This window comes from Chenopodium quinoa, unplaced genomic scaffold (assembly GCF_001683475.1).
Source record: "Chenopodium quinoa cultivar QQ74 unplaced genomic scaffold, ASM168347v1, whole genome shotgun sequence".
NCBI classification, from domain to species: Eukaryota; Viridiplantae; Streptophyta; class Magnoliopsida; order Caryophyllales; family Amaranthaceae; genus Chenopodium; species Chenopodium quinoa.
The window spans coordinates 3,052,376-3,076,362 of NW_018743574.1; the positions used below are offsets into that span (position 1 = coordinate 3,052,376).

Consider the following 23,987-nt stretch of genomic DNA (forward strand, 5'->3'; position numbering starts at 1 on the left):
ACCATTTCTTTTGAGGGAGACATTATTGTAACCTAAGAAAAATTTAAAAACCTAAAAGAAAATAAAGATTGGGGTTTTCCACCGGTGAAATCCGATGGAAGCCCCTTCAAAATTGACAATGGAGGCTAAAGTTTAGGAGAGAGAAGAGAGAGAGGAGGCTAGGGTTTTTTAGGAAAGAGAAGAGAGAGAGGAGCTTAATTTTTATATGGAGTATAATTCTAATATGGCTCACCGTGAAAGATTTATTATAAGTACAAATGAACATCAATTGAGTAATTTATTAAAATCTTAGAATTTAAGATTAAACTTCATCTATTTTATTTTATTTTTAAGTTTTAACTCTATCTTACAACCTAAAAGTTTTTGTTTGTTTTTTTTTATAAAAATAGTTGTATATGGACTAATAGGGGTACTTGTAGAAAGGAACGTTTTTCCAATTTGAGCTCTAAACGTAAACTAATGACAAAAATGGTTGCGTGGCAAAACTATTTACCAAACTAAGCTTCCAGGGTAAATCGCTGTCTCGGACAGCGTTTTACCCCTGGTTTTTTTTTAAAAAAAAATTCAACTACAACTATTTTATATGTTCAACATAAAGCGCTGTCTCAGACAGCGCTTTATGCTTGAACATAAAACGCTGTCTCAGACAGCGCTTTATGCTTGAACATAAAGCGCTGTCTCAGACAGCGCTTTTCTGCTGGAAACAGCAACCAGCATCCAGGCAGAAAACAAGCTTCAGCAAACAGTATTATCAGCAAACAGTATTATCTGTTGGCAGAAAACAAGCTTCAGCAAACAGTATTATCTGTTGTCATGAGTCGGGCTAGTATTATCTGTTGTATTCCCTGTTATTTTGTGTAATGATGTACATAACACTTATGAAATTAATATAATAAATCTTTTTTGAATGACTCCGTGTGTGCTTTGAAGTTAATTTGGTGGTTGGACTGTTGTTGGGCTGTTTCGAGTTTTCTGCAGTGCTTAAAGTTGACGGAACTCCCAGAATATGGTGGTGGTACGTGGTGGGGAGTGGCGGAGTTGGTGGTCGACGGTGGTGGGGTAGGGCTGTGGAGCTGGCTGTTGTGGTGGCTGTTGGAGGACTGCAGCATGCAAGCTGTTTGCTGAAGCTTGTTTTCTGCCTGGATGCTGGTTGCTGTTTCCAGCAGAAAAGCGCTGTCTGAGACAGCGCTTTATGTTCAAGCATAAAGCGCTGTCTGAGACAGCGTTTTATGTTCAAGCATAAAGCGCTGTCTGAGACAGCGCTTTATGTTGAACATATAAAATAGTTGTAGTTGAATTTTTTTTTTAAAAAAAACCAGGGGTAAAACGCTGTCCGAGACAGCGATTTACCCTGGAAGCTTAGTTTGGTAAATAGTTTTGCCACGCAACCATTTTTGTCATTAGTTTACGTTTAGAGCTCAAATTGGAAAAACGTTCTGTAGAAAGAGTGATGAGGTAGAAAAAAAGAGTGAAAGAGGTAGAATATGATATGTGAATCCCGCCATTAACACCCACATTTGAACAAAACCAAACAAACCGCCATTAAATTACTCACTCACTCACTCTTCCAACAAAAAAATCATAGATGGCAGCTGCACCACCAGTAATCCAACTCATTGACTCCGACGATGACGACGATGGCAACGCCAACGCCAAAACTCCAGTTTCCAAACCACTCAACCCCCCTAATTTCGTCGATCTTGTGGAAGACAGCCCACTTCCTCCGACGACCAAACTCCACAATTCATCGTCTTCGTTTGTTCCCGAAACCCCATTTTCCAAACTCACTCCTCCTCCTCTTCTCGCTAATTCTTCATCAGGTCACAATTTTTTCCCCTTTTTGTTTATTTGTTTTTATTTCAATTAATTTTGATGTTTTCCTTTAATTTAGGGTTTTTTTTTTTTTTTTTTTTTTTTTTTTTTTTTTTTTTTTTTTAATTTTGTTAGAATTGTGATTTGAATTTGCTTACGTTTTGATGATCTTGCTTCTCGTCTATTTTGAGGATTAATGCTTAATTGATTGCCCTTTTCCATTTTTAGGGATGCCCTTTTGTAATTATGCAGTTATACTCTAATGGGTTGTCATTAAAAATGAATTTCAGACATTTTGTTTTTTTTTTGTTGATTAGATTTTAAAACCAAAATTCTGCTTAAAATGAGGCTAGTTTTTTATTAGTCTGCATTCTTCTGTAGTGGGGTTGTTTGAATCAAAGCTAGTTCAATGTTCCTAATTGTAGATTATGTTAAGAACTGAAGAACATTGTTTTGTAATTGCTGATAAAGTTACCTATTAGTTTTGGTCTGTTCTGTTTAGGGTTTAGTTCATGATGCAATCATGGGTTGCTGTGACTTAAGTTTTGGTCTTTTGATCGTTATCGATTATCCCTTATGATTCCACCCTAGTATTTTCTTCATCTTTGTACTATTTTGCTACTTTAATATGTGATTTAGGATTAGTTGAATACTATTGCTACTTGGCCGTTTCCCTCAAAAAATAGGTCTGTATTCGAAGCTCCCACTGGTATTATTGTGGCAAAAGCCTTTTTGGATCCTTGTTGCTCATGTAAGGTTATGAATGGATCGATATTCTTCATTTACTTGATAGATTAGGAATGGGCGCGCTTTCAGTTGAACCTTTCTATAGACAACAATCCTGCCTAGAAAGGTTCTGATTCAGGTTATGAATGGATCGATATTCTTCATTTATTAGCCTTTTTGTGACTGTATGTTTGCATCATGTTCAGGTTCTGATTCAGGAAAGGACCAGGTTAGAAGCCCTGAATACGGTGTGCTGGAGCGTGAGATTGATTTTGATAGTTGGTTAGACATAGATTCAACCGTTTGTCTTCATAAGGGAGGGGAATCCAATGTTCATGTGGAGGGGAAAGGTCTAGGAAAAAGAAGTTCAATGGAAAATGGAAGAACAGTTACAGATGTGGAACAAAACTCGAAAAAGAGACCTAAAGTTATGGCAAATGAGAACTGCCAGGAGAAGGAAAGAATTACTGCTACTTTCAATGTGGATCCCTTGGATAGTTGTTATCCAGGGAACTTGGAGTCCACGAAGACATATGACCATAGCAGTCATATACAACCTAGTAAAGTAAGATTAATATGACTTTCTTATTGCCTTTTGATCTCTCTAAAGCCCTCTTGGTTTTTCTATTGATATGTTCTCTGCATTTCCTAATAATATCAAGATGTTAGTATGTTACTGTTACAATGTGTTATAGCTTGCAGCCTTGCACACTCAATGCGGTCCCAAAGCTGATCGAGCAAGTAAAGTTGGTAATTGGTGGATGAATGGAGGGCTGTGTCTTTTTGCCTTCTACACTCTCATTTTTTCTTTGAAGGGGGAGGCTGGCTTTTTTTGAAGAGCACTTTGCCAAGTTCTTCCTTCATATCTATGCCTTTGCTTACTATTTCAACTAAAGTTGCTTGCTAATTGGAACAAATTGGAATTGACCTTTATGCTATCAGTGATAGTGAGAAGGGAACTGCTTGTTTTGTTCTCATAAATTGACTATGGATTAGGAGGCATTATGTGTTAATAATGTCATCCTAGGTTGAGTTGGTAGGCAGTTGGAATTCTGAATTTGTAAGATTGCATGATCTCAAGTCTTCAGTTAATTTCAGGGTTAAGTGAAGTCATGCTTATGATTTGTTCTTTTAACATGTTTAGTTTGTCAATATCAATTGCAATGGATATATAGATTGTTGATAGGATCCTTTCGTATTTTTGAAGTAATGGATGTCCAAAGGCTGTTTGGTGTTATGTTCTACTGTTGTCTAGAGTCTAGTGTTACTCTTTGAACATAGGCACTGAGTTCATTTACACTCATTTTTTTATGCTTTATAATGGCAATATAATGTATAAATAAACTCAAGGCGCTCTAAAGTGATAAAACTATTGGAGAGCACATTAGGTAATTTTAGCTTAGATTTGAGTTGTACAATTAAAACTTTTGGAAGTTGGATGCATACCTCTAGCTTTAGGTGACTGATAAATTGTGACTTAATAATATTTTTATATCTTTCTACGCATTTTGATGCTCTACCAATACTAAATGTTTACGTGTATCATGTGCTAATGCAAGTCAGGTGTATTTTCAGAATCATGATTGTGGACAAAAAATTGTCACACTGGAAAAAGGAGGTGCAATTCATAAGCCAGAAAGTGGATGTGATGTTAATACAGAGAAGAAACAGAACAAAGTTAATCAGGCTGAAAATAGAAAGAAATTATTAGAGGAAAAAAAGCTCAAGAAGGAGGTCAGTCTTATGCTTCATAGATTTCATGTAACTGATCATGTTAAGACTAGAGCATCTGAGTTTTTTCATAACGCAGCAAGAGAGGTTGCGTAAAGCAGAATTGAAGGATGAAACCGCAAAACAGAAACGGTTGGCAAAAGAGAGGAAGAAGTTGGAGAACCATACGTTCAGTGCTAAAGACATTGTGGCTTTGATTGATCCGAAGGTTCTGTCAGGTTTAGTTGGAGGTAGGCTTGGTAAGGGTATACTTTATATACCTACTAAACTTCTTCATTGAATTACGTAAAAAAAATTTAACTTCTTAACTAGTTTTATTGATACTTTTCTTGAATGCAGGACCACTGCTAACCATGTTTAGCCAGAAAGATCTTAGGTCTGAAATTTTTGCAAATCCCTTTGAAAAATCAATTGTTTGGAGAATAGAGACTCCCAAAGACATTTCTCAGGTAAATGGAACTATAACTTGTTGATAGTTTATGTTGATGCAAGTTAGTTCGAAGATGCAAGTTGACTGACTCTTTTCCCTTATGAACATGTTCCTTATACTTCTTATGTTTAAAGGCCTTTCTTTTCATTTTTTTCATTGAGTAAATCTGGTTTATCTTTGATGCACTATCCCACTAGTCTTCTTTAATTTTTTGCGTGATTGTTTTTGTAGAATGATTTAGGGCTCTGAAAGTGAATAATGTTAAGAACCGTCTTTTGGAGATTACCCACTAGTCTTCTTCAATTTTTTGCGTAATTTTCTGCTGTTTTTTGGATAATTTACTTGAAAAGGGATGATGGGTACTTCTTAGATGTATGTATATGTAATAGACTAGGATTTTCAGATTATAAGTTCTATTGGACCAGAAAATTAAAGATTAAAGTTTGAGTCTTTGATTGATAATGGCAGAATTTTGGATACAAAAGTGGTAGGTTGCTTTAGGCTATTACTCTCTGGATAACTTTAGGTTATCACTCTCCTAGCAACTTGAGGTTACCATTCTCTCAACATATTTCCTCACAATTCACATAATGTCCAACCGCCTTCACTACTATACTTTATATACTAATGCCATATTACAAAACATTAACCTAATATTAATTGTTCTTGTCCTCTACTGGTGCCATACAGAATCAGGAATCAGTCCCATGCTCCCCCTCTCCTTAGTGCTTTCTTAATTGCTTTTGTCCTATAGTGCTAGTCTGCTACTGTGTTCCTTGTTTGAATGAAAAATATGTAGCTATTTCTTCCAACTCTACCTAACTCTCTTTTGTTCTTGAATGACAAATGTGAGCTGATTTATATAGCAAATCAGAGAAGGATATCATGTCCTTTACTTGTATATCAGTTATGGTGACATATAATGTATCCAATTCCTGGGGAATAGCTTGAAACTGATTGAGTGTTTGTTATTGTTTGTCTGCAGCATACTCCGAGAAAAAATGATATACAATATATATTGCTCATATATGGTGATGCTGGGGAATTTTGTAAACGTGCTAATGATGGATCTCTTATGGATCATATTGCTTCTGTGCAAAAGCATTATCCATCTTACACAATCTGCTGCCTTACAAATAGGTTGATGTCTTTTATCAATAAAAGGTGAGACAATTGCAAGTATTTCCCTCATCTTGTTTGATGGATCTTGTGCCTCCTTGATTTTATGCGTAAAATTCTGTTTGTTTATTGGTGTAGTGGCACATGAGAAGATTTTTTTTTTTTTTTTTTTTTTTTTTTTTGTAAAGGCTTCAGTAAATATGCCAAAATTTATTAATCATGGCCTTAGGTAATCCAGGATTCTCTATTGTTGAGTCTTGTAAGTTGTGACCCCCTCTCCAATCTTAATGTCTGTCTTTCTTTGATGCTGTTCAGATGGGGTTTGCTGGCTTCCGAGTGAGGCTGATGCCCCACACTTGTTTTCTTTTACCTAGACCTGGTTATGGGGTAGGGTTATTCATCTGAAATTCTGAACAACGACGAATAACCTCACTCGGAAGCAAGGCAAAGTGGTAGAAAATGAAACTTGTATATCATCACAGTGGAGCATATTAAGCAAGGGGAAGTGTAAACCTTCATCGTTATCTAAAACTCTGCTCCGCTGTGATGATATACACATTTTACGTGCTGGAAAACAAACATAAAGGAAAGTGTGATTAAGGTAAAGTCCAAGAGAGTAAGAGATGATCTTGTATTCATAAAGGTTGTCCTCTTTTAAAATCATTCTTATTTATTTGAGCCTACTAGCATACAGCCTAGAGAACCTTGTAATGCTTTGCACGTACTCGTATTCTCACTCTTTCTTTCTTTTGCATTCTGGGGAAGATTTTTTTGGGTAGAAGTTCTCGTGTTGCTTGATTAGTTTCTCATCTTTAAGTAAATTCCACATCTTCTTCCTGCTATGTATTCATTTTTCAAGTTTCCTCAACTGTCCTGGCTTTATTAAGAAGTAAAATCCATAACTTGTTATCTTTGCAGGGAGCAACAGAAGTATAAACAACAAAAGGTTGCTAGTGACTGGATACGCCCACCTGTGGAAGAGGCAAGACATATTGGCAAATTCTAGTCTCTAAATAATTTCATTTTGGATCATCCAATACTTTTAATATTTTCTTATTATTGCTTGTTAAAATTGCTGAATTAACTGAATGCTTTTGCACAGCTTTTTGCCAAGTTGACTACTCAGTTCTCCAATGTTCATATAAGACAATGTGTTGATGAGGCTGAAGTAGCTGAACATGTTGTTGGGTTGACAATCAACCTTGCCAAGTGCCAGTCTCGGTAAATCTTTATATTTATTTTTCAAAAGATATCATACATGCAATGCAACCCACATGAGAATCATGCCAAGGTATACTGTTCTAGTGTTCTGCTTTCATTCTTTTTAAAAAAATTATCACCAGTTTTTAACTGCCTAGGGAATCAAACTTTCGGAAACAGAAGGAGTATGTAAAATAAGAAAGAAATAAATTAAAGTGTTTCATGATTTTAGTGATTTGAGCAGGAAAAAGGAAGGTAATGCATTCCTAGTTGTTAAGCCCTAATGTGTATGCCTTAATGTGAGTGGTTGGACCCATCACATGCTTTGTTATCTGAAACGACTGAAAAGGTAGTTTGCAACTAAGTATTGTTAAAACTGTTGTAGTAATCTGATTTTAATACAAAATTTCACCATTTATTTGTTGAATAAGAATTATAAAAAGTACTGAAAATGGAACTGTTCTTTAATCACGAGCTTTCTCTGTTGTTTGAAATGTGTAATCTCCGTTTATTGATATTGGTTATTGACCTAGGGGAATTATTTCGTGATAATTATAAATAGAAATCTCATATTCTTTCGTCATTGATAATAAAATCTGTTGGACAGTAATCAACACAAGTATCAAACATATACAAGTTCCAAAATCAATGCTGTAATTAACTGTTTCTTTGTAAAATCCATTTCCAATTTCCAATCAACAAAAGTCAAATCTCTAGGACAGGCACGAACATATACTTCACCACCCATGCATTAATCAAGTTCAAAGTGAATTTGACCTTGAAATTGCTCTATGTAATCAACGTTTCAGGTCTGTAGATACCCTAATGCTCCAATGTATGGTGTAGCTAAAAACTTGAGCGCCTGTTGCTAAATGAATATGAAGAATTTAGTGGTCCTAGCATTATCTGACAGGTGCCCTACAATCCACTAAACTACAACTTCTAAGCTGTAACCCTAAAAAAACATTTCTAATGAACTGGAATTAAGTAGCTACAATCTAAGCATTTTTTTATTACCGCATTTTACATATTTACCCTTTCTGCTTTACATGCTCTCTTTACTCCATAAGTTACTGCTAGAATATTAAATTTAGACATCATTTTATCTTTAGTTAACATTTAAGTGAGGTGCCTAAAGTATTCTGCTTTTTTTGGCAGCAAGAAGCTGACACACTTGTCTGTGAATGCCAATGGATGTAATGTGACCAAGGATTGTCTGTACAGAAGCGTTATAAAGAAGGATTCATGGTTAGTATTTCTGGTACATCCATGTTTATGTAGCCTGCATTATGGCACACAAATATCTATCATTGTTTTCTGTTCAGTGGCTGATGATTTACGTCCACCCTGTAACTTGTAATGAACCAACCTAAGAGGAGAGCATTTAGGTTATTTAATGTTATTCTGTTAGTAGCATCTTGAGCAGGAGGGTTGGTTTTATGGTAAGGAGAATCAGAGATATAATGTATGTGGAAGAGTAGGGACTGGGGAGTAAAGAGGGCATTCTGAAGATAGAATTGATATCTTAGTTTAGCTAGTTGGGAGAGAATCAGGCCACTTGAAATCTTGATATTCTATCCTTTATTTTTCTGTGATTCTGGACTTCTAGTATCATCAATTTAAATCTCTATCTTGAACCTTTATATCTGCTCTAGAAATATAATGCAACTCATGCAAGTGCGAAAGTTCTACTCGTAAATAGGTATATTACTGGGTTTGATTTTATGAAAAATAAGTAATTTGGCTGAGTGGTATTAATGATAGTAATGGTACCACATGACCATCAACCGAATGGAGCATTCTCTTGTAGGAATTCCCAAAAAGAATATGGTGCATGCTACAAGGAACGAGAGGAGTAGCTCTCAACTCCCTAGATTGTGTTACTGTTAATAGTGCAAAGGCAATTTCCATATATCTCTGCAAGACTATTTTCAGCCTTGTAACAAAATTTCATGCCTATCTTTTGTTTCCATTTCCACGCCATCTGTCAACCCCTTTTTCAATCTAATAGGTGATGGCGAGATGCCTTGGCACTTTAACTGAATAGTAGGGGAGTCAGGTACTCAGGTTTATTGGCATGTCATATAACGAACAATTAGACACTGATGGTGTGATAGTTTTGAGTTTTTGACTTGTGTTTCCAATTCTTCCAAATAGGCTTTTCATCTAGAGTATTCAAATCTACACACATACACTTAGATGAATTTCATCAAAAGAAGCACCCTTCAAAGTTGGCCTTTGAGACTCCTTGCATGCACTAATCTCAAGTACATGGTACTGAGAGGTTTCTGCCTCTTTCTCCTTAAGTTTTTAAAATTATTGGCCAAATTTTAGAGGTTTTCTTTTACTGGTTTGATTCAGGGATGAAAAAATGTTTTTTCCAAAACATTAGGACATGGACACTATAGATATCTTATACTTTTTGATTAATAAGCATAATCTGGTTAATTTTTTTTTAATACAATAGCTTCTTATTTCCAATATCATTAACCTCAAATTTAGTTTCTAGTTGAGTGAATTGTCTGATGATAATTATAATAAATTAATTAATGATAATTATAACAATCTACTTTAACAAAATCAGCTATACTAGTTTAACTCGTTTTATTATTTATGCATTGACACACTATGTTAATTTTTATTCTAATGAAGGGAAGGTTTGTGTTGCCTAACTTTCAATATTTCTTTCATATAATAATGTATTTTGTATGTTGAGTATGATAACAAGTATACTGAATTTCGTCATTATTATTTTTTTTTCTTTTTTTTGACATGAGCTTAAACATACAAAACTAAACGTAATTAAAAAGACACTAAACTATCATTTTCCATGGTTGCAAGTAGATGTGCCTAGTTAACACAGTTCCTATCAACCTTGTGGATGCTGCACCAAGCAAAAGCCTTACTAACATGTCAAACACTCTCTATTGTCCACCTTAAGCTGATATCCTCTCTGAGCATCAGGCTTGGGTGACTGAATCCGTGTAAACTGTAAAGGCCTGATGTAACCTATTCTTATCTTGTCATTAAGTTGATAATCGGAAAAAAGAAGTATGATTTTTTTTGTAGGTGTACATCATCGTTTTTTTTTTTAAAATTAATATGAAGCAGTCATGCTCTCTTGACACTGCCCTGGAGTTCTTTTTGACTCATTGAGTTATATGCTAGTCCTTTTTCTGTTAACTTATTCTACTTTGTTATATGGTTAGTCCTATCGCTGACTTCATTAAAACTTATTAAGAGCTGCATTGAAACCCTTTTTTACTCTTTGTTATTTACTTTGTTATATGGTTGGTCCCATCGCTGAGTTTTTATGATTATGCATTTTTTACTTAGCTTATGAACAAGATCTTCTTATGGAAATGGACTCAAGTCATCTTCCCACAGTAATTTTAATAATACTCTCCTATATTTCGGTTTCCAGGTTAAAGGCACTGGTTTCAATCCCGAAAGTGCAACCTCGACATGCTTTTATTATAGGGAAGAATTATTCTTCTATGAAGTCTCTCTTGCAAGTCTACATGGATCCGACTAAAACTGTAAGCCTTTCATTCATGTTTTGGCTTCTTGATTTTTTTAATTACTAAATTTGTTTGGGATGGTACTTCTGCTCTTTTATGATGTGTGAAATTATTTCCTACCAGTTTACAAGCTATCAGTTTTCAAAAGTTGGGGATCTAAAAATTTACGCCACTACCCGGCTACCCCATTTATTATATGAGTACATAGGCTGTTGTAGAATCATAGAAGTAGCTGATAGTTGAACATTGCATTTTATGCAAATAGACCAGATCTTTGCTTTATTTACACTATGCTTGGATAACAATAGTGAAGGGAAAGGGAGGTGAGGGGAGGGGAGGGAGAAGGTGAGCTTTCAATTTCTTTCCAAAATCCAAATCTCTCTAACAATGGAGTGATTTGGTTTATTAAAAGGGGGAGGAGAATGGATCCTTCCAATTCCCTCCCCTTCCCTCCTTGCATTAGATGTCCAAATAAAGGATGATATATCCTTCCTTTGCTCTTCTCTCCCTTTCCTTCCATTTCTCTATATCCAAACGTAGTGTTAATCAATGTGAAAGAGAGAAATTAGAAATCTGATATGCTGCTGCTTTTTGACCTTTTAGAGATTGGTCAATATGCTGAACAATATTACTGAATTGCTTTGACTTCTCTAAATTTTCGGGTTTTTTTTTTTTTTTTTTTTCATTGGGGTCAGCTTCCTGTATTTGAGTTCTCGATTTGAGGGGCCATAATCTTTAGCAAGGCAATGTAAGCTCTTGTTGAGTATTTATTTTACCTGTTGAAACTTGAAAGTCTAGCTCTTGTTCAGTATTGTATCGTAATTTGCATTCTACCTTTTGGGTTATGCGTCTGCTATGGCAATTCTTAATTGCACAATTCCTAGTTTATGAACATCTTGATACCTACTGTTTGAAATTCTGATTATGCGACATTAGTTACCTTATCATCCAAAGAATTTAAATGTGCCAATACACTTCTTTCCATCCTCTGCACTGCACTTTAGTTGATAATAGCTTGAGAGATCAAAGGGATGTAATAAGGGAGACTATTTTTAGAATTAATGCTTGATAGTTGATACCGTTGATAAAGGATACTTTCTGATTCGCCAGTCTAGAAATATAGGTGGTTTTGGAACTACCATTGTGTCGACACTTTGCTCTATAAATTGTGGCGTTCTCATCTGTTCCTACCAGTGCATTGTAATGCTCTTCTCTACTTTTCCTGCCACATTTAGAATGGTTTGATTCCTATGAGTAATTTCTTTTCCATTTGTGATTAGGGTTTTATTGTTCGTTTCTGGCAAATAATGTCTCAGGGTTCATCTGGATTTAGTTGCCACCAATTGCATACGTCCTTAGCTTTTCCCAATATTGTTTACATCAGTTGCCTTCCTCTGTTTTTATTGTGATTTTGGTCTTGCTGTTATGTTTATTATGAGATTGAGTCATGTATATCGGCTTGTTTTCATTTAAAATTAAAAATACTTGCTGTTTCCAGGGTCACCAGTGCTTACCACTCTATCCTCTTCTTTCGATATTTGTGAATTATCTTGAGGCAAATTGTTCTAATCCCTTTCTTGCTTAGTTGCTTTTGAGGTTGAATTTGTTTTTAATTCCTTGTTTTAGAAAACGATAGTGTGTAGAGTTATTGTTAAAACACCTTTTAAATGCCTTTAAAAGGCTACTAGAGAGCCTTAGAACTATTGTTAAGGTTCTAGGGGTAGATCTTAGTCCATACGTATATAGTTCTTGAATTAATTGGTCTTGAAATAGGTGTAGCTATATTACAAGCTCTTGTTTTACTATCTTAATCTGTATAAATCTCATGATGCTATAAATCTACATAATGCGTCAGTATTCAGTATATTTCATTCCTCTTTGTGTAGGGTATGAGGCCTTTGTATTAGTTTCTCTTGAAAGTGACCTACATTAGAACCACTTATTCATGACCTGAATAAAACTCTTGTCATACCTATTTGGGCTATATTGTGTTCAAGATCAGTAACCGATTATCCTAAATTGTTACAGACTGAGCTCTTTTGTTTCTGAAGGAAAGTTTGATTGATCTGTCTTTGCTGTTAAATTCTCATTATTAAATGCATGAAAGTGGATCATAATATTTGGTGGTTCTAAAATCGAAATATTAGGTATCTGAAAAGGAATTATTACTCGAAGATCTACCTCTAGAAGATGGGAAAAGAGTAGGCCCGAAATGTTCAAAGAGCATATACAGAATACTCATGGCCAAGGATGGAAACATCGTGACTGATAATGCTGTAAATGGTGCTGATAATTTCTCCAGTCAGTGAGTACATGTGAGTACATTCCTCTACCGATTGTTTGATATATATGTTCTGTTTCCACTTATTCCGCTTTTCCCTTTCTTAGCTTAAGTTGATTTACCATCTCATTTTTATGTTCACCATATCTATTATACTATCACGGAATCAGATAATTCTGATCAGTTATCTTAGAATATTCCTAACTAATCATCCATTTCTCACTCCATACTCACCTTAGATTAACATCAACTTCCATCACACAGAAAGTAGACAATTATTTGATAATACAAATCAAACATCAACATTTTTCATTGGCTCAAATGCTGATAATTGCTTAAGATCGGCCTTATTTTAGGCCCACAAAGCAACAACCATAAAGAAAGCAACAATATTTTTCAACTTTATCATGAATTAAAAAGTAAACACTAAATAAAATGGGTCCATAAAACCATATTTATAAGAGTGGCTTGTGGGGTTTTAATCGGCCTGCTGATTCAATCTGTAGTGTCCCCTACCACTGCTTTCCTTTCCGCCTCTATAATGATGGTTAGCCAGTTGGCCCCTAACACTGTTTATGCTTCATATTTTGACTTTTGCTTACCCTTTGTCTAATATCTGGTAATTTGGTTTCTTTACCATCATTTCTGTTTTCATGTCATGGTGATTAACTTGGTAAATTACCCCCTTAATTCTACCCCCTCCCAAAGGCGCCAAGGCCGTGACTACTTTCTGTTTCGGGGAGTAGGGATCCTCATCACTCTTCTTTCTGCGGCTTTTTTTTTTTTTGTTGCTGCACTAGTCATCGATTGTTGTCTCCCATACTTTGTTGCAACACATACGCATGTGTTGACGAGTTTGGAAATTGCTTTACTCTACTTTGCATAAGATAAGGTATTCATGTCATTAAAGCTAAAGCATTTTATTGTGTGAAAATGCAATCTGTGGTCTCCCATCATATACAACATCAGCCCCACGTGTTTCTTACCCACCTGTATTAACCATATGTTCATTAGATTATAATCTTTTGATCTACCAATAATTTCATTTAATTAAACCCACGCGTAACCCACTAATATCTTTTTTCTTTCCCCTTACTTTTTCCTACATATACAGTGGCTTTTGTTTTGGTGTCCTGTGGTCTATATATACATCTGTGAAGTTGGGGGGAACTACTCATTCCCATTCTTTAAGAGATCAGAGCAACTTTTGGTGATGGAGAAGAGCAAATCAATGCCGGAATACTCTTCCTATGTAAAAGCCAACTATGCATTCGAAGATGGTCCTAGAGCTTACACATTCAACGGCCCGAGCAACAACGGGGATGAATTCGGAGGGTCCGGAAACCCGGAAGTAAAGAGGAAGAAGAGAGTGGCATCCTATAACATGTATGCCATGGAGGGTAAGCTGAAATCAACATTTCGCAACAGCTTTAAGTGGATCAAGAGTAAATTTTCTGATGATTATTTTGATGTGTAAAACTTAGTATCAGTTTAATCTTTCTACCATGTTATTGGAACATTGTGTTGGTTTGTACAGTTTGATAAAACTAAGTGTGTTTAGGCATTTCTGGAATTTGCTTTATTTGCCAATCAAGGTTGCAAGTTAAGTTTCATTTACAGGCAATTTTAGTAGAGATTCTCTATGCCCAAAATGTCTCATTTTCAACTTTGTGACTGCCTTAGACAATAATATTGTTGTAGTGATTAGAAATCTTTCAAGGATTTTGCTTAATACTTCCAAAATATAATACAATAAAGGGTTAGTTATGATATTTATTTAATTTTTTGGCGTATTCAGTTTGTTGCTATTTTAGTTTCTGTGTTTAATTATTTTCTCAAATTATTGATAATCTAAACTTGTTTTATGTAAAATGGCCAAGCACAATTTTTCAAAACATAATCTACCAATAAATATAAATTAGACTGCACTATTTTTCAATCCCCTTAATTTTCTCAAAGTTATGTATTCCCAAGACTTTATGTTACATAGAGTACGGGATAAATTGTAGACATTATTATCAAAAGTATGAAATTATGTAAGATTTTCATATATTATCTAAATCCAAACAAAAGTTCCCTCAAAAAAAAAAAAAAAAAAAAAAAAGTTTGGTCACACGCAATAAAGAGGTGACTCACTGAAGCAATATCCTTCTTTTAGGTGGATCATGCTGAAGATGACAATATAGATCATGCAACAGTGATCTTTAACAATAACAACGACAAAATACGCCCTGACAAACATTCAACTTCCTTCAATTTATGGTACTTCTGAGGATATGGGATTAACTTAATTGGAATTTGAGAGTTTTTCATATTTTTAAGGGCGAGGATATTTGCCCCATGATACCGTCTAACACAAACTTATTATAAAACGTCAATAATTTTTCTCAACAAAACAAATGGCCGCCTCCTTAAGATTATGTCATCACCATAAACGATACACATTTCTCTTACTTCAATTATAAGAAAAGGCTAAAAACTCTTCCTGAAAAGCATACATGAAAAAAATCATATTCAAGTAATAAATAAGATAGTGATCTATAAAAATCTTGTCCAACAATTTCTTTGTTCATAAGTGCATCATAAATTTCACTCTAATATCACATTCACTAAATTGAACCATCAAATACCTACAACAAATAAATTAAAGTCTAGATTTAATTATGATTGGTACAACTCCAGGAACAAGCTGGTGTACTTTCATTGATGAAAGAATTATGCAATTTAACCACTACCACATGAAGGTGTTCTATGTATATAAAACTCTAGACATGAAGATGACCAACTATTAGATCTGTACAAATATTATTAACAGCTATCAACACCCATCTTAAGACACAATAGCAGATCAGATGCATGCCTGTAAGGTACCGGTGGGCCTTCGATGTCTTCGGACACCACCTAATTAAGTATGCAGGCCAAAACAACAACGCAGGACAGCTTCGTATGAACCAGGAAGTCCTTCTGCTTACGACTTGAAGATGGTATTAATTGAATTATAAACCACATGCTCAACTAGTACCTACCAAAGTCGAGTCCAGAAGCATCTGAAGATCAAAGTTGCTATCTGACAAATCCTCCAATGCTTAAATTGTCATCTTTAATAATCTGCCGCGATGCTAAGGGAAGATCAAAGGGTCCCAACGAGTCATTCTGAAATCAGTATGAAAGGACAGATCATGTGAGGAACAAACAAGTAGGGACTTTAATGTCAAGAACCTTCAAAAATGCAATGTACGGTATATATCCTTAATTAAAATAATAGTTGTGTTAATAATATATACCCATCTAATGCTGGATAAACCAAGGCTGTTCTCATTGTTAAATACTCCTGTTGAGCAAGGGAGGGGATCCGTTTTGGGTTCCTGAACATTGTCGCTTCCAGATAGATCACTTTGTGTATTGACCTGACGAAAACAAAGCAGACACAATTGGAAACAGTAATAGAAATTGTCCACTGAAACTTACCTGAAGTTATATCTTAATAGAAACTAGCAAATCTAATAAGCACTCGCGCCTAGAACTGGATCTGTCATATTATTATGGTTCGTATGATTTTCTATATTTGTGTAATCTATCTCTTCCATGGACTGCAATTGTGGTCCGTGTAATTTTAACTTGTACGAAGTGGTAGATTAATAACCAAAAGTCCAAAATGCAGAAAAGTAATAATTTAGCTAAGGTATCAGTTACGTTATTTATGATTACATAAGCCACAAACTTAAATTTGTAACAATTTGCTTAGTTAGTATACAAAACACTAGGGTAGCAGATTGATCAGTTCCATTTCTATGGAAAGAAATTGGCCAGTTCTCAGATCAAATTTCAGGAATTCACCCCCAGGTTCTATCAGTTTTCAGGAATTGACCCCCCGGCTCAGAGATCAGCTCCTAGATATTTGACTGAATACCTAGTCTTAACTCACCCCAAAACAGAAATACTACATCCTTGTAAAACACACAAAAATTGGTTCCTCGTAATTTATGTTTATCCCAGGTATTAGAGATTGTGAAGAATAACAAAAGCAAAGGAAGGAACAAACCTCAGACTTGGAATTCTTAAAAGATTCAGAAGCAGAATTGTGGCCAGATAACCCAGAAAAAGCCCTTCTCCCAGGAGTAGGTGGTGGTAAGTCTTTGCTGGAGGATGACGGTTTTGAAAATGCAAATGAATGACATGTGCTTTCGGCATCCAAAATAGATGAGGGCATATCAGAATTAGACATAGTTGAAGATTGAGGGTACTTAAATTGTTCAATGAATGCATCTAGTGAGTCTGCCACAGTAGGTTGTGGTACCAATCTGCTACCGCCTGACCTTGGATCTTCAGTGCTAAATCTTCCCTGCATAGATATTTCAGACAGAAGACCTCCAATGCTAATATTACTTAAATCAGACCACAGCAGTGATGTCATAGAAAAGCTGGTATCCAGCTTTGGCTCCTGTAGAAAAGATATAAAGCAACTTAATAATCAATAATTCACCAGCTATTGAAAATTGTACAGCACCAAAAAAAAAAAAAAAAATAAATAAAGGGGAATATAGCAAAGCCAAAAACCATCTACCAAAACTCTTCAAATGGCAGTCCATTTAACACTTGAAGGCATCGTGTACCAATAGTATGAATGTATGATTATTAACATGTAACATTAATAAGCTTGTAGCCTGAACAAGGAAATCTTGGTTGAACAATCACTTCTAATTTATATAGGATGACATCATACATGTCCATCTTAAACTCCTTGTATTAACAAGAGGACATTTACCCCATATCACAGATCAAATAATTGCATTTCTTGTGTCAGGAGTAAAGAGCTACGAGTACCAAATTGAGTCAGACAGGATCAATAAAGCAAATGATGGTATAAGATAATGAAGCCAGGACTCTTGGAAATTAAGATAATTATCGACACCTAAGAAGATGGTCAGTAAACCAGATTTAAAAAGTGCAGCAAAGGCAAACCTCATGTTTAAATGGTTCGGCTGAAGGGTCTTCTTCAGCTGTGGTATCATTTTCTATATTTCTGGAGCTGATTGGCTTAAGGTCTTCATTTTTCACCTCATCTTGATTATTGTGAGCTACCTGATGCAAAGTACTAGATGAAACTGGCTGCCTAACTGCCAAATCTGTAAAATCATTCTCATTGCATGGCTCCAGCACTTTACTCGTCTCACATACTTCATTCCTAGTACCAAAAGTACCATCCATGGTATGGCAACGAACATTTTCTACATGATCAAGTGTGGTACAGTGTAAGGGAGAGCTGTTGGGTTGAAAGGAAACCCAGCCATACCTTCAAAAGTAGCAAAAGTCAGAAAGCTGAACTAGGTTGCTACATAATACACAAGAAAAAGAACATTTACCATAAGCGGAAAATTTCTGGGCTCCCAAGCAAAGCATGAACATATCCTGCACTAACGCCAGTGTCATTTGAAGTCCACTTTGTACAATTAGTCAAATTTTCTGGTAAAACATTGAAGGGAAATAGCATCAGCTCGCCCATTGCAATGCTAGAACTGCCCCATTTTTTGAAAAGGTGTTTAAGCACAGAGGATATTTTCTTCCTCACACTGAGAGTTAGCTCCAAGAATGGATTATGGCCATCCTAAACTCAGAAAAAACAAAAAATTAGACGCTGTATTAAAAGAGGAAACAACCCATAAAAGTAGCTACTATAACTTGCATTATTCACCTTTTCCAATCCCACCCGAATTCTGTCATTGATTGGGAAAAGCTGCAGTACAATTTTTGGAGGATGTAGCATTATTTCATTTGCTGGCTGGATGTCTACAGGCACTGGGTTAACTGTTCCTAAAATAGGGCTATTATTCGCATTGCAGTCACCATGTTGTGGGAGAACTTTACAAAGTGTGGAGCGTACATCCATTCCAACTAAAACACACACAAAAAAAAAAAAAAAAAAAAAAAAAAAAAAAAACAGTCAACAGAAATAGATAGAAACTTCATATATTACTGCTTACAGATTCAACAGAAATATAGACTCAAAAAAAAAAACAATTTATATAAGTCATTAATGCTTGAACCTGAAACAGAAATAATAATATTATGTACTAATAAGGATGTTATTACACACTTAATCTAGAGCCTAACCTTTCAACCTACAAAAGGCTTATTAGTAGTAATATTACATATTCCCATATGAAATTAAAGGGACTTAATATAGTAATAAAACCTAAATTCTACTTCTAGAAATCGATTTTATAGTCATATGAAACCTAATATAGTACATTTTATGTTCTAGGAATCTAGGATGAAACTACCTTTTCTTTTTGGCTGCCCTCCGGGGCTTCTAGATTTCTTCCCGCCTGTGGGACTCTTGCTGATGCTTCCTTGTATGACAGGCTGTTCCGCCTTCTCTTTCGGCTGTTTCGAGGACTTCATCCCAATTTCAATTCCCTGGTGATTGAAACCAATATCATTTAGATTCTATATATTTTTATCACTATATCAGGGCATACCATATTTACAAAGTTAGCAGTCTTAGCAAAATTTCACAGAATCAATTTCGTTAAAATATTTTAATTGCATACGATTTCTCCAATTAATCCTATTAGTATTGCCTTTAATACTAAATACAACAAAAACAACCAAAATTTCGCATTTCACATTTTACAAATACCAATAATTTCGAAACAGCAACAAAATTAGGGTTTCTACAACAGACGATTTCGCGAACCAAACAATCGTAAAAAAACAAACAAAAAAATACGATTCTCAGAAGAAAAAAAATCTCAGTTTCTGAAATACAAGTATAAATACTCACTAACACTTTCAATCAAACTATCAATTTTAACAAAAACAAAAAAATAGATGAAATTCAACAAAAAAAAATTAACCCCAGAAATTTAATTTCCAACAACAAAATTCTCAATTAAACAGAAAAATATAAAATAAACATCTAATCTATTACAGAGATAGAGAAAATGGGAGAAAGAATTAAAGAAACAGATAAATAAGAAAATCATACCTTGAAATTGAAGCAGGAAATTAGAGAGAGAAGTAAGAATTTGGGAGCGTTGAAAAGAGAACGAAGAATCGAAGTGAAGAGAGAAGAAAAAGAAAAAAGTTGAAAAATGAGGAGAATGGCGGGAGTAGGAGAGAGACTGAAAATGAGTGAATTTTGGCGTTGGATTGTTTTATGGCGGTTTCTTTTCTTTCGAAATTTTAAGTTTTGCTGGGCTTTTGGGCTTTTTTGCTTTTTGGGCCTTCAAAATGAAAACAATAGAAAGCCCAGTTGTTATAATGTTTTAACCAATTGAACAACTTATTAGATTAAGGAAAAATTGATAGGAATAATCCCAACTTTGCTGATTCGCTCAAAATAATCCCAGCTTTTGATTATTTTTTAATAATTCGAACTTTAATGAATTTGCTTTCAATGGTTCCAGGTGACTTGTAACCTATTGAATAGGTAATTTCTTTTTTTTTTTTGTCATTTCATAATTGGTCAAAAATAAGTTTAATTATAATTTTAATTTATTTTATTGATTTAATAAATTAACTAACTTAAAAAAATTATTAAAAAAAAAACCACCGATTATACAACGGAACAGCCGCCGCACCCCTAACCCAGCTTGACCCCCACCTTTGACGCCCTGCGCCTTGCTGACTCACTGGCTTCCCAGCGCCCATCGCCCTAGGTCATTTTTCCCCCCTCCCCCGCCGGTGAAGCTCAACCCACACCTCTCCCCTTCCCGTTTGGTTTTCTGGATTGTTCAAGGTTGGGTAATGTGGGTAGTGTGTTTGAGTCTGATTAAAGGTTTTGGGAACAAGTGAATAGGGGACGGGGGTCGTTCAGGGGTGGTTATGCGGTGGATTGGGGAGGGGGAATTGGTAGGAGGGCGGCGCGTCGGGAAAGGGGTTGTTCGTGGCCGAGCTCGCCGTCGGGGAAAGGGTCGTTTTCGCCTGTGATTACCGCCAGATGGGAAGTGGGCCAGGTGTCAGCAGTCGAGATGGGGGACAGGAGCGCTGGTGGCAGCGGTGGCTGGCTGATGGAGGTTTTTTTATAAAATTTTATAAAAATTCTTTTAAGGTTTTTTTAATAATTTTTTTTACTTGATAGTTAAATTTTTTTAATTATTGATTTTATTTTTTTTTAACCAATCACGTTCTAACACGTGTCAGGTGACTTATAATAACAAGTTTTGTAACCGGTTGGGACCATTAAAAGCAAATTCATATTAAAGTTTGGATTATTTAAAAATAATCAAAAGTTGGGATTATTTTGAGCGAATCGAGCAAAGTTGAGATTATTCTTGCCAATTTTTCCTTACATTAATTCTTATTTCATACTCCTTTCGTCACTTTTTATTCTTTACGCTTTAAATTTGAATTTTAAGGTCTTCAAATTTCAATAGCCTAATGCTTATTTTAACTAATTGAACAACTTGCTTTTAAGGATCAATTTCAATGGCCTAATGCTTATTTTAACTAATTGAACAACTTGTTTTTGAGGATCAATTTCAATGGCCTGATGCTCATCTTTGATTGCGTTTGTAATATATTATTGAATTTTTCGTACATGGTTTTAAAATTACGAAATATCTGATTTTTTAGAATTTACAATAGTGGAAAATTAAAAATATATATATTAATTAAGTATTACTTGTTCTAAATATTAAAAGGAATACGGGATATGTTACAAAATCTTTAAAAAAATGTACATTTGAGAGGGAAAAAAGTTATAATATTTAAATGAGAATTCTTTTATAATTTCATAACTTTAAGGAATTTCAAGCATGACTATACTCAATACATGAATATATCAGATTATATATATATTTTTTTTAATGGATCAGATTTTAATTTAATACATATTCAATTTTTATAATTTGTAATTGGATCAAACAAATAGTTGGAACTCTTTTAAAATTTTTAAAAAACAGATATATGGAATAGTGACATCGTATGAGACGACAAGGTTAGCAAATTGACACAACGACATAATTTTTTCTTTTAAATCATCAGCGTTAGATTTTCTTATATTATATCATCTTTTTTAATCAACATTGAGCATCGTACACATGTGTCCATGATCTAATCTAAAGAGTGATCTGAGTCGGTATCAACATGACAATGATGAAAATAACTACTTACCACATTTTAATATATATGAACATAAGGAATATTATATTTCAACTTCATTACTTCTTTTATGGATTGCTTTATCCCTTCATCTAATTTAATATTGTTACTTCTCCATCACAAACTCAAAATTGTTAAGACATAATATTAAAATAATTTTCCTTTACTTCATGATAATTGCTCAAATTTTGAATACTAGAGTTATAAATTATCCCTCAAAACCTCAATTAATGACTTTATTATAATTCACCAAACTAATACGTATACGTTACAAGATATTGTAATTATTAGGGCACTGTGTTTTGTCTTGTTATTAACAATGACAATACAAAACAAGATGCTACTAGATCTTCATTTCTCAACGCCGACGCTCAAAACAAGCTTACACATTTCATTCTTTTTTAGATCTATTTATAAAAACAAGCTAGAATAAAAAATTCATCGACCACCCTACAAAAATTGTGGAAAATATCTAATAAAATATAAATTATATAATTGAAATTAAAGAGAATTTATTTGAAATATAGAAATAAAGGATGTAAATAATTTTGATCCAATTGTTGTAGCTTGACTTTTTGAGTAAGAATTACACATTACCTCATGTGTTATATGAAGTAGTTTTACATTACTGATATATATAGGTCGTGCACACTAGTTTTTGTTGAATAATTAGATAGGTTATGAATATCGTCTAATTATGTTTACACATTGATACAGTAATATAAATCTAGATCACTTGGTGTAATGTGAACTATTATATATACTTCACTAAAAATAAAATTAAGTGGGAGGTTGTGATTTTGCAAAATAGACAACTAATTGGCTTTCTCCGTCAATCGTATTATAACAGGTGTGGTTTATTGGGAGGACGGCTTTAACATCAATTATTTAGGAGGCGAGTATTGTTGATCAATGACGGATTGCCATTTGGCGACGAGAAATGGTTGACAAAAAATAGTAATTGGCCAAATGGGGAAGGAGGAGGGGCTGAAGTGCTGGCTTTGGATCGGATAAGTGGGAGGGCATGTGGGATAACTCATAACTAAAACATTAAAAAGAGGCCTTAATGCGGTGGGGTATTTTGGGAATAGGCCGACACCGATTCGAAGGTTGTGTGATAAAGTGATACTAGTAAGTATTGTCTTTCTAGAAGATTCCTAAGGTTGGCATATGCCCATTTTTGAATTAGGGAGCTAGATTGTATAGGTTATTTTGGACTTCGGTTTAATTCAGTTCAAATCAATCTTAAATAAAGACTTTGAATTCTTTCGTTATTTTAATTGTTCTATTTCGATTTAACATATTGATCAATAAGCTAAATTAATTCTTAATATCCTTAATTGTTAATTGAAAAAGTCATATACATATTAGTACAACTTTTAATTGTAAAGCCTATTAAAACATCACTTAAAATTAGTGAATTTTTATCTTTTAGTTTCTCTCTCTGTATTTTTTTCTTTTTTTTTGGGTGCAAATGTGAATTGTGTTCTTATTGTAGCATATCAAGTTGTACTTCCTCCGTTCTGTTAATATTGCAACAAGGAGGAAATTATGCATCCCAAAACACATTTTATATGCTAAATATCTATAGTTCTGTAAGAGTAAAAATTATATAAAGTTGATATTGTGAAAGTATTTTATAAGACGAAACCAACAAGATCTCACTTGAGTATTTTGCTTAACGTATAAATCATATTATATGGTCAAACAAGAGTGATGAATAGTGTAAAAAGTCCATTGTTGCAATATTAATAGAACGGAGGAAGTAGTAATTAAGATTATTACCTCAAAACTAGCAATTTTTTTTATTTTTTTTTTTTTTTTTTTTTGCAGCAAATGTCAATTATCCTAATTTCTTTTATCCTGAACAAGTGAACATACACAACATTAAAATTGCCTTGACATAAATAAACATTCTTGCACCTTTAGAATTTCTATTGGTGTGAAACTATCATTTGGGTAATAAAACAACTTTAGTCTTTATAAATACCTTCGGTGTGTACATAATAGATAACCGTGCGTATAAAGTGAACACAATTAATTTTAAACCATGTATGATTTC

The 23,987-nt window shown here is 34.3% G+C and overlaps 2 protein-coding genes across 3 annotated transcripts; one reads left to right on the forward strand and one right to left on the reverse strand.

The window, feature by feature from the left end:
* The first annotated feature begins 1,321 nt into the window (after positions 1-1,321).
* On the forward strand, positions 1,322-14,601 carry LOC110682062 (crossover junction endonuclease EME1B-like). 2 transcript variants are annotated; one of them, XM_021858279.1, is made up of 12 exons: positions 1,322-1,820; positions 2,745-3,103; positions 4,114-4,272; positions 4,349-4,508; positions 4,609-4,718; positions 5,685-5,863; positions 6,737-6,800; positions 6,921-7,039; positions 8,177-8,266; positions 10,443-10,557; positions 12,687-12,854; positions 13,935-14,601. In XM_021858279.1, the coding sequence occupies exons 1-11, from the start codon at positions 1,586-1,588 to the stop codon at positions 12,846-12,848; spliced, it is 1,752 nt and encodes a 583-aa protein (XP_021713971.1). In that variant the 5' UTR covers positions 1,322-1,585; the 3' UTR covers positions 12,849-12,854; positions 13,935-14,601. The 2 variants fall into 2 exon arrangements, with proteins under 2 accessions (XP_021713971.1, XP_021713972.1); XM_021858280.1 differs by having other exon boundaries at positions 4,349-4,499.
* A 758-nt stretch (positions 14,602-15,359) lies between these two features.
* LOC110682063 (TSL-kinase interacting protein 1-like) lies at positions 15,360-21,165 on the reverse strand. Its single transcript, XM_021858281.1, has 8 exons — positions 19,809-21,165; positions 19,102-19,237; positions 18,513-18,712; positions 18,184-18,425; positions 17,783-18,113; positions 16,863-17,261; positions 16,105-16,227; positions 15,360-15,973 (listed from the first exon to the last, which is right to left on the reverse strand). The coding sequence occupies exons 2-8, from the start codon at positions 19,220-19,222 to the stop codon at positions 15,884-15,886; spliced, it is 1,506 nt and encodes a 501-aa protein (XP_021713973.1). The 5' UTR covers positions 19,223-19,237; positions 19,809-21,165; the 3' UTR covers positions 15,360-15,883.
* Positions 21,166-23,987: the final 2,822 nt, after the last annotated feature.